We start from the raw sequence: 11270 nt of genomic DNA on the forward strand, positions 1-11270 counted from the left end.
GACTCACAAATCCTCACTGAGTGTAAATGTGTAACTAGATTGTAGGTGTTTTATTTTTAGGTGACCTAAACGAAGATACAGCGAAGCTTTGTTCTTTCACACCTCTTTTAAGACATTACGTTAAGTCACTTGCAGCTCAAAATTAGAGTTAACATCTTTGGAAGTTCTCGTAATATTTGAGTAACCTTGATTCCAATTTTCCTTATAGTAACTTCATACATTTTATACAAATATGTTCCATTCATATTCCATTGACACGGGTAAGCACAGTCCATTCTTATCCTGACACATTACAAACTGTCATCTTACGGCTATATCTTCACATGATTTTTGGCAACATTTAGGTTAGATAACCCTTGAGCTACACTTCTTCTGATTTTTCCGACTGTCCGTCGGAGTTTTTCTCAGTTTCTTCGGCTTTAGGTGGGCATAACATGGCGGCTTCTTTCTTGAGTTTCATCCGCCGGTTTTGGAACCAGATCTTGATCTGTCGCTCTGTCAAGCCCAGGGCATGCGCGATCTCTATGCGCCTTCTGCGGGTAAGGTACTTGTTGAAGTGGAATTCCTTCTCCAGTTCCAGGGTCTGGTACCGACTGTATGTCTGACGCCCACGTCGACGTTCTGGTCCTGTAGTAAACACAAACAATAAACAACAACACATCATAGCAACAAAACATTTTTAGTCTTCCATGTTCTTTATACTTTCTTTCATGGGGGGATGGGTTCAGACTCGCGTACATTAAAGCTATTGTATTTACATGTATTGTTTTAGTGACTTGTCAAACATTTCATTTTGAATGTACAAGTGGCGACTAGAATAAAAGTTGTACACAACTTGAGTAGGCTGCCACTTCGTCTTCGTCCTTTTCTTTCATTGTTTCTTTGAATAATAATAATAATAATAAAAAAACACAGACACGGCAAACACAAATTTGAAAAAAAATTCATCAGGTTGGTAGGACATAGGATCTAAGGATTTTCTTCTTACACAACCCGTAAGGTATCTCACCTGCTTACGTTTCAATGTCTATCAGACACCTTCCTCAGAGCTTCTGACACAAGTATACACAAGCATATATATGCCAGTATACAGCAGAGAAAGATACACTTCTACCATGCTTATACACATTACAGATACAAAATATGAACACAACATGAAACAAGCCAAAACGAAAGCTAGTATACCACAACACTTTAGACCAATACCTCATGTTACTTGTATCTAATTTTTCTATTTTCGAAAGTTGAATTTCTTTGTTAAATTTCTTTGCCAAGACATACATGGGTAGAGTAGCGATCTTTTAAAACAAGTTAGAAATTTGACACTTCCTTCTGGATTTTGCGATCTAACTTTTGTTTTATCTTCAAAGAGACAGCAAACATATATGTAGTTGTGTCAAAGACTTTGCTTGTATTAACAAGCAAAACAAAGGTTAAAAGATACTTTTTCTATATCACCAACGTATATTCATAGAAGTAACTTGTAGAGTAGAGTAGAGTAGAGTACAGATAGACTTTACTTGTGTAAACAAGCGAAATACAGGTTAAAATATACTTTTTTTTTCATATCGCCAACGTATATTCCTAGAAGCAACATGTAGAGTAGAGTAGAGTAGGGGTAGAGTGAGATTCAGTCGGCCAGGTACTAGTAGTAGGAAGATCTCTTTTAGTTGTGGCCGCGCATAGCAAAGTAGCGATAGAAATCTGTGTGTTTTACTTGTTTTGCTGTTTTCCTAATTAAATATACAGACAATAGTCGGAGAAAACAACCAAATAACAACGTACAAAGGAAGATTTAGTACCTATATATTCAACCTGTTCATCTAACGTAAAGATATCAACAAAATGTGGACAGACATTCTGTCAATGTCTATATACTATGATTTTCTTTACTGAAATGTCTTCACTTAGAATTGGTAGTAAAATACTGAACCGTGCTAATTTTTGACACTCAAAACACTCGAATTGCAGTTAACTTTCACACATAAACGTGTATACAAAATGGTACATTTGTAGTAAACATGGTCTAGGTACATGTTGCTCGTATCCACTCATAGTCGTCGATCTTGACACTGACTATGATGATAAACACAACGTTTTGGCGGCTGTGCCATTGTTGAAATGTACTTTCCTTCTTTTGTTTGGGAAACTTTTTTTGTTGGACTAGATTAATAGTTCTGAAAAAGCAGAGGTTGGTTCTCTTACGAAGCAAGAGCAATTTCAATTTTCTCCTTCGCGATCTGCCATATGTCATCGTTGGTGTGTGGCACTTGGCTCTGAACGCTTGTAGACTTTTTCCGTGACCGTCATAATGGCTAGTTGGTAATTTACAGCGAAGACAATTACTCTCACGACAACCTGACGTTAAGAAAACGTTTTAAAAGGCATAAATTCACCAGTATAGGTCCCACCCAACTACTAATAAAAGGGGAAAAAGCTAGCAAGCAAAGCTGTTCAACGCGTAGTCACAAGTAGGCAGTCGAAGTGACACACGTTGATGTAAAATGTACATGACATTCACAACAAAACAGGTACTCAAGCAACTGGATAGGTTTTGAAAACTGTCAGACGTTTTACTGAAGACAAGTAGTGGCTGCTCCTTGAAACGTCTGGCAGTTTTCAAAATCTATTCAGTTTTTTGAGTCTCTATTTTCATGTGTATGTCATTACCTAGATGTCTAACCTTCATGGACATGGCATTGGTATGACATCTACAGTATGGATATGATCGTGGTAACAACTTTAAGAAGATTCCTGGATGATTTACCTGCTGTACGCATCCAAGGATAGAATGGAATAGCGAGTTGAGATTGTGTTGCCATTCCCATCGTGGCTGTTTTTTCTTCCTGTTGGCATGACGGTCGCTGCTGCACTGCCGAAGGAGCACCTTGCTCCTGCCCGTTCCAACAACAGTTCTCCGGCGCCTGAGTGTCCTGAACTTGACCGTGGTTCCCGACTACACCAGCGGCGGCAGCATAGGTACACCCGGGCGACACGTTGTCTCTGTCCGCGCGAAAGTTGGCCGGGTACCCGTACCAGCTACTGTAGTACGGGTGATGGTTTCCCACCGTAGAATTCACACCCGCGTGTGGAAATGTCTCTCCTCTTTGGTACATGGTGTTGTTGAGGTACGAACTCATCGCAAGTCTCTAGAAGATGGTGAGAAAATCGTCACTTCTTCGCTCTGGCGTTGTAGTAATCAGGTGTCGACTACTGCATCGTGGTCCCAAGCCTGCAATTCTCTCACTCAAACCAACACCACTAGTCAGACAGAGACAGAAATACAGATGAAGAAATGCATTGGTGAAAACCAACTTTCACAAGAAATCGGAAACAACACCCAGAAGTTACCCGAAGTAAGTTTTTTTAGCAAACATTTTCCAACTCTACCCAATATCGTCAATAACTTCATGTCATAACCCTACTGAGGGGTTTAAAGTATTTTGTTATCAGTAACATCTAAGAAGAAGTTTTGCTACAAATGTCTGTTGAAGAAGACCTAGAGGCGTATGTCTGTGTTTTACACCTAGGACATTAACGTAGGAGAAGAAAAACACGTTACTGAGTTTTACGTGGGGTTTATAGAGGGATTGTGTAGCTGTTATCCGTAATGCCCGCGGACAGGGTTTTATCATGCCGAGGAAATTGCCAATCAGTTCGTCCCGTGTATTTCTCAACGATCAGTGCTATGTTGAAATACTTCTCTGCAGCCCAGTTGAAAACGAGCAGTGAGATCAATGCTTTGAACAAAACTGTTGCCACGCGCTTCCCAAAGCCGCATCTTTGACTCCGCGACCCCCACAAAAGAAATCTACTCCACTTCTACTCGAAATCTGTACCTGAATCTCCCGACGAAATACTTTCTGTACCAAATCTAGATACATGTGAAGGTTTTATTGCATTACTGCTCATTGGAGTACCATCTAACACGGTGTATCGCTGATACAGACTGATACCGTAGTATCACTGGAAGTCTCTGTTGAGTTACTTCAGATTACTTGGAAGGATATAGATTCCGCGAACAAGGTAAAGGCTAAATTTGTGGGAATTCTTCATTTTGAAGCAGTGTAAAAAGCGAAGAGAGTAGACCAAAATTGTTGCTTTTTATGTTATGGGACCTGATTTCTAACAATATTGTTTTTCCTCTACAACGCAAAATGTTCAGGATATCTGCGTCCAAGTAGATTTTTCAGTGTCTGGTACCATATACAGGTTGGTTACACAGTGCCCGAATCTGCAATGCGTTTTGGGGTAGAAAAGCGTACTAGAAAAACATTTCAACGCTTTCTCTTAGAAGAATTCCCGGCAGATTTTTATAAACATCACTATTTCCTACACGTGGAACCACCAGGACTAGTCCCTCCCACTTTTTCTGTTTTTAACTTGACCTTCGAACCAAAGAAACATATCACAATGCCACGATTCCAACTCTTGGTCAAGAATCTCCTTTTTTAGTCTCTCTCTTTAAAGTAGAGTCTTTTTTTGTCTTTCTTTGTGTTTTTTTTGCCAGTAACATCTGGGCACATATTCCTTGAATGTTTTAATTTGTAAGATATGTTTTGATTGTACAAAAGAGTTTGAATTCGCTAAATATTTGTGGAACGCTGGTGAAAGTTGGACACCAGTTGGTTTTTACTACTCCGCCCTGACTGTGTGCGGATTACAACCGTAAACGAAACTGCCCAGAGGAGTTTGGAACGTGGACTGAGAGAATAATAAAACCTTCAACACTGTCTCCTTTTCCCCAAACCGCAGTACGTGTTTTACCACATCATGCAACTACATTAACCAAGCTACTCTATTACTTCTAACTACATTATGTCTTATATTGATCAGGGTAAGAAAAGACTAGTCAATTACATCAGAAGAAAAATATGAAAAGAAATCTACGATTTAAAGAAATCACTGTCTACAACCGTATATTCACATGCGGTTTATGATTGAACGAAAGGGACATACCTAAGGTCAGAATTGATATAAATTTGAGAAAAATGCCCCCTAATATATATATATATCCACATACCTGGACATGAAAATCAGACCCCGACATTAGTCTTGACGAGGTCTGCATTAGACTTAGCATGGGAGTTTAACGTACGTACCTGAGGCGACGATTAAAGAAACTGCTGAACACCGCTTGCCTACGAAGTCTCCCGGCCCTCAGGCTTATAAAAAGGGATTGGGAGAAAAACCAAAGTGAGCGAGCACGTCATTACCTGATCGTCCTGTAGTAGGTTTTCTGCCAGCCAGATTGAATGACGTGGACGCGCCAATGAGAGCGGCTCCCCGCCTCTTATGGCGAACAAGAATATCTTGCCCAAAGTATTGACCCGAGCAAATCCCCCATCTCCTAACGTCGGACAAGTTGTGTGGGGGGAACTCTCCGCGAGTTGAACCCCGTAGTAACCAGCTCCGCCGAACTCCGCACGATTTTAACCCTATATTATGTTGACGTCGTCCCGATGACAGGTGAGCCCTGTCTACCTTCAAGTTCAAGACCGATCCGCACCAGGTTGATGATCGATCTTGACTGGCAATGCCAGCACACCCCCCTGACACGTTGACGGATGACAAGACTTGAAGTCATTTCTTCGATATCCCACTTTTACAGACTGTAAATTGTTCAATTCGGCGTATTGACATGTCCCCAATCATGTGCCATACTTTGTGGGATGTTCAGTGTTTCGTAAAAATGCTATTCATCTATGCCGCATTTTTCCATTACGTGCAGAGGCGGGTTGACACTTACAGATGACTTTGGAAGACAAGGCAGAATTGGAAATGTTGGGGTGTGGTTTTCTTTCCCAAAACCCACGTTTTGACATCATACAAAGTTTTGGGCTCTTCTCTCTAATATCATTCATCTACCTTTGAGCTTATTGCTTATTGATGCTTTCGAGTTCGATACTATTGTTGATACAAACAAAAATACTGAAAAACATACCTCCCGATACCTATATATATCCCATACAATGTTTGTATACTGATATTCACGAGTTTGATACTTGATATCTCCTATGACATGTGGAGTAAAACAGCACATATATCATCTTGTCATTCTGCTCATCAATATGATATTGTTTATTTTCAGATGTTAAGTATTTGGAGAATTTGATTTGATGTCCCTCTCAGTAAAAATGTATCGGTTCTCATACATACATGCACATTTCCTTGTATGTAATATCCAAACCTTCCACAAAAATTCATAAGCATAACGTTAACATTAAAAGTAGAATTCATAAACATAAGTTAGAAGTTAATCATTCAGCTGACCTAGCTGTTTTCTACAACGAGGTAAATATTTCTCTGCGTTCCACTTTTTTGTTCACCTATCGCGACATTTGGTATTTTTCATCGTTATCCGCGCCAATTTTACTCGCAGTTTAGGGAGTGCTAATTGCAAAGACTGTGGGCACACTAGTCGCCATAGACCTAAATCAAGGAGAGGGGTAATGTGCAGATAAATCGCTTTAAACGAAGATAAATTCTTCTAGTTAGCGGGTAGATTCTGCGAGAGAAAACAGAATGCGTTCAGAAAGTGTTCTTGTGTAGAAAACTCCATATGGTCATAGTTACTTGCAACTAAATATAACTTCATCCAAACACTCTAGTATTTCAGGTCATTGTTTAGTCGGTACCCCTAATAAAAACAATTCCAGTGCCAACTTTTAGAAGACAGGCAAAAAGTCGTGATTCTGTCTACAACAAGTCTTCTCTGCAACTTGATTCCTCTCTTCGAAGCATCGAAGCTCGTCCTTGTTGCGAAAGTTTTTATATACAAACCTTAGTTGAGCGAGAGTTCGTAGAAAACATTTATCTATAAAAAATATGAAGTTGTGTATGATTTTTATTCTTAAAATGATGAGTTTGAAGAAGAGTAAATGTGACGTGGTTCGGTTGACAGTCGTTGAGACCAGACTGCTGGAAGTTGAAGGCTGTTGCTATTTCCCTTCTCTCGCTGCGAGATAGAGGGCGTTGCGTTACCATTTGGGTGACGAGGGACCGGCCAGAAAATCCTGGGCGAAAAAAACTTCCCGTCCTGTACTTGGAGCCACACACGGCATAACACAAACTTCTTGTAATCGTATATATAGCTCTTCTATCAAATTTATTAGACATAAACAACAAGAAATATGCAAAGATTATAAATTTGAATGAAACACAAGTTCTTGTATGTTTTATAAAAAGTATTTTTTTTGAGTAAAAACAACCAATTTTGTAACCGAAATATGTAACATCAGTGCTCTTTGCATGATGGCTTCTCTATTTTGGAATTTGGAGTAAGATTCGTTTTTTGGTGCTTTTTGCATAATGGTTTCTCTATTTTGGAGTTCGGAGTGCTTTGAATTGGGAAAATTTGGATTCAGAATTGCTTTGATATTTTACACATAAAAATGTGAGCGTCCGTGCCTGGTCGATGATTCTACTTTAAGCTACATTTATGTTTTGTGTCTTTTCTTAATATCTAGATTTATCCAGAGGTACCTAGCTATCCGGTACACTCTAGAAAATGCGCTTTATACACTTCTTCGATACTTAAAGGACGGCAGTGTCACAAATCGTATAAAGTAAGATTATAAATTTACAGTAGTTTTGCTTTGTAAGAAAATCCAAGTGGACGAAAAGCAAGCAAGAGATTGTCGTAAAAGTGTCAGCCATTTCAAAATGGAAACATCCATTTTATGCCATATAATATCTGCTTCAAAAAGCGTTTTGAAATGACGGGTTGCTATGTATATGTTTGCTGGTATTTCTGGTTCCACTGACATTACTGTAAAGTCAATCAATGGATCTAGTAAACTTTGGAGTTAGGAGTACTTTAAACGATGCTTCATGAAGCTGTATCTTCAATAAGGTGGTCAATTTTGTAAAATAATTTGTACTTATTTGTTTGATACACTAAAGCGTTGGTCAGGAAAGTTTCACAAATTGATGGCAGGTTTTATTCTAACCGTATTTTTAAATGTTATACTAACTCAAGACCTGAAATTTACTGCGATACTAAGGAAAATCATAGCACGTTTTACAAGAACGCACCTGCTGCAACTATGTTTACAAAACATCACAAACTGTACACAAACAACCGGAAAAACAAAGAAACAAACAAACAAGCTTCCATGTCTCCATGTTACATCGTATTAAAAGTGTGTGTATCCGGATGCTTATGTGATTTGTGTGGATAGTATATGGTGTGTACTAATTCCCAAGAGCACGTGTGATGATCCCTTGCCCTGACCATAGCGACCTTTGTCACACTTGTAGCACGCAACTTGGCAAGGCAAGCCTAAGTACATCGAACTGTGTGGTCCACATTAAACATCAGCTATAAAACGTTCCAGTTGTGGTGATTTTACAGCACCTCTCATTGCTGGTGAAAACGTTGGATTTTCTTTACGCATTACAGAATTCGTGTGTTAACGTTGCTTCGTATTGAACAGAAATACTGTCTCTCTCCAACTACATACAGTTTGCAAGTGCGTAGTTTTAAAATAAATTTACAGGACCTATCTTCTTTATTGGTGTCGGTGCGCACTACCCTATACCTTGTTGTGTTATCTGTGCATAGACAGAAAGTGGGGTTCTCTTCGGAACTTGTGAAGAAGAGAATGTCTCTCTCCAACTACATACAGTTTGCAAGTGCGTAGTTTTAAAATAAATTTACAGGACCTATCTTCTTTATTGGTCAACTATGCATGCTGTGTACAGTTAGGGTGGCCTTTTGGTTATATTTTTCGTGAGTGACTTTTTTGTTTATTACAACACGAAAGGTGGTAAAAAAACTAACCGTCGATTCTACTTTACTCAACTCTCTTCTATACTGTTGTGTATGTATGTATGTATGTGTGTGTGTGTGTGTGTGTGTGTGTGTGTGTGTGTGTGTGTGTGTGTGTGTGTATTCCACGCATTTTCATGAAGATTCATAACTTTTAAGAGTGAGAAGAGAAAGAACATGAACCTACACGCTAAAAACGCAGTTAAATCAAGTAAAGGTAGCGTAGGTTAAATTTCGGCTTACAACTCCCCCCCCCTTGCCAAAAAAACAACAACAACCAAAACCAATTTTGTAAGCCAGAAAGATTCACCAAAAAAACAAACCTCAATAAACCAAAAGAAACGTGAAACATGTTCACACTTTTTTTCTGTCAAAAACGTAACCTAAACCGACAAGCAGGTAAAAGCATTAAGTACTACATCAAGTAACACAAGTATATCTCCGTTCCTATCGACAGGGAAGTAAGAGTAACACGAAAATCTATTCAGAAAGAAACAAAACCAGCGCTTGTTATTTTTCTTCTCCTGTTGCGAGACAAAACCAAACTGTAAATTTCTGTATATCTTTTACAGCTTTATTCATCAAGTGCGTACTCCATTTCACCATTTTTTAGAACCAACCGTATATGTACTAAAGTATTGCCTAATGTTTGTCTAGGTGTTATATGTGGCTTGAAAGAAAATGTATTTTTCATAATATAGTTGCATGTTCACTGTACAGACTTTAAAAAATTATTACAATGAGGATAGATGTGAATAGATTGTTTGTTAGCCCAACGTACCATATTTCCTACAGGTATTACAATCATATTGTTTACAATAAATATTGTATGACTTGCCATCGGGCCATTAAGTTGTTCGTAAAAAAACTGTAAAGAATCTAGTACTTTGTACACATTTTATCGATGAGAAAATTTGCTTACTTTAACAGCAATAATGTCGAAATGAAAAACGAAAATGAAAGGAAAATGTGTCGGCCATGTTAAAAGGGGTTATAGAACTTTTTTGCGTGTTAGAAAAATACAGGTAAAATTTGAATTTTTTAAATCTGTGTTGGAAGTAACACATTATACTATTCAGTAGCACACATGTAGTAATATTAATAATACATATACAGTGTTGTGTTGTACATTAGTTAAAATAGCAACGCATTTTTACACCACCACGATAAAAATGTTTAACAAAACTTACGGACGAAGTAGATTTTTAAATCGGAACGACTTCACAACTAATACATACGTACAACAAGTGCAATGTGTAAAGTGTACTGTTCGAAATCAAAACATAAGTAGTTTAAATTTTGTCTCGCCCAGATGCGTTTTATATTAAAAACTTGATGATACTTGCTGATAGTTTGATTGTGATTTCAGGTAAAGGCACATTTAGTGTGTGGTATGTTGTTTTAAAAGTTCACTATCGTGAAAAAATCTAGAATTGCAAGAAAAAAACAAGAGAACATGTCACTTACCAAAACACTTACCTTACTTGTTCCAGGGGAGGGGGGGCAAAATACTGTGTTAATGTTATATTTTCCCTATAATCCCATTAAAAGCTATACTAGGATCTAAAAGTTTCGCAAAATCATCAAAAATAATTTTAGGGATGACACCTTATAAGAAAGGATAATATCTTTTTGGTCCTTGTGTAAAAATGGTTGTGTCGAACTTCCTCGAGTAGAAGAGTGTTTTTTTAATTTCTGAAGATGCCTGTATTATATCGGTTTTCTTGTCTAAACTACATGGCATGTGAAAGTAAATAATCCAAATTAAGATTATCTTAGGCATTTTCTTCTTACCAAAGGATTATTGAACAGTAGAGGAGTGGTAACTACGAATGCGATGTCGTTTTGTTTTGTTTAGTTTGTACAACAGGTGTGGTCTATGTAGATTTGACACGAAGTAAAAATGCCTTACCTCTGCACATGGTTACAGCCATACGGAATCCATTAGATCGGCACAACAACGGATTCTCTTGATGATTCTTCTAAAGCCTAAAAAACTCCGTTTTGAACAAAACTTCGCTTTTAAGTTATATAGACAATTTGGAACGTTTAGAAGCCAGAATGATGTCATATATAGACTTAGCCTCCATAGCACGCCAAAAACTTTTTTTGGGGGTCTTCAGGGTCTTTGGGATCTTTTATGTGCATATTTTTTGCATATAGACAACATAGCTGGCCTGGTTGAATTACCCCCGTTTTTTGTCAGAAAACAGTCGAAGACCACCAAACCCCCAGTTCTAAAGCCTGCTACGGAGGCTACCGTAGACTCAACTCTAGAATGTAGGCAACTGTAATTGTATATCGAGTCTACAGATAGTCTAGCTTGATGCGCTCAAACCTTTCCTTCAAAACATTGTCTTTGTGTGGTTGTACAATGATAATTTCTGGCTTTTGCTTCACCCTTGCAGCTAATGTCCAATACGTTAATGTGGTAACACATATTTAATTTTTTCTGGCGCCAGTGTAGGGAACGCATTGTTATTCGGAAGGTTGGGCC

The 11270-nt window shown here is 38.3% G+C and overlaps 1 protein-coding gene across 3 annotated transcripts; it reads right to left on the reverse strand.

Annotated features, from left to right (window-relative positions):
- Positions 1-339: 339 nt before the first annotated feature.
- Positions 340-10762, reverse strand: LOC109475781 (homeobox protein Hox-D8-like). 3 transcript variants are annotated; one of them, XM_019776538.1, is made up of 3 exons: positions 10686-10762; positions 2768-3261; positions 340-627 (listed from the first exon to the last, which is right to left on the reverse strand). In XM_019776538.1, the coding sequence occupies exons 2-3, from the start codon at positions 3138-3140 to the stop codon at positions 362-364; spliced, it is 639 nt and encodes a 212-aa protein (XP_019632097.1). In that variant the 5' UTR covers positions 3141-3261; positions 10686-10762; the 3' UTR covers positions 340-361. The 3 variants fall into 3 exon arrangements, with proteins under 3 accessions (XP_019632097.1, XP_019632098.1, XP_019632100.1); XM_019776539.1 differs by lacking the exon at positions 10686-10762 and adding an exon at positions 5217-5275; XM_019776541.1 differs by lacking the exon at positions 10686-10762 and adding an exon at positions 5103-5174.
- Between the last annotated feature and the right edge of the window lie 508 nt (positions 10763-11270).

This window comes from Branchiostoma belcheri, unplaced genomic scaffold, assembly GCF_001625305.1.
Source record: "Branchiostoma belcheri isolate BF01 breed outbred unplaced genomic scaffold, Haploidv18h27 scaffold35, whole genome shotgun sequence".
In the NCBI taxonomy this organism is placed as follows: Eukaryota; Metazoa; Chordata; class Leptocardii; order Amphioxiformes; family Branchiostomatidae; genus Branchiostoma; species Branchiostoma belcheri.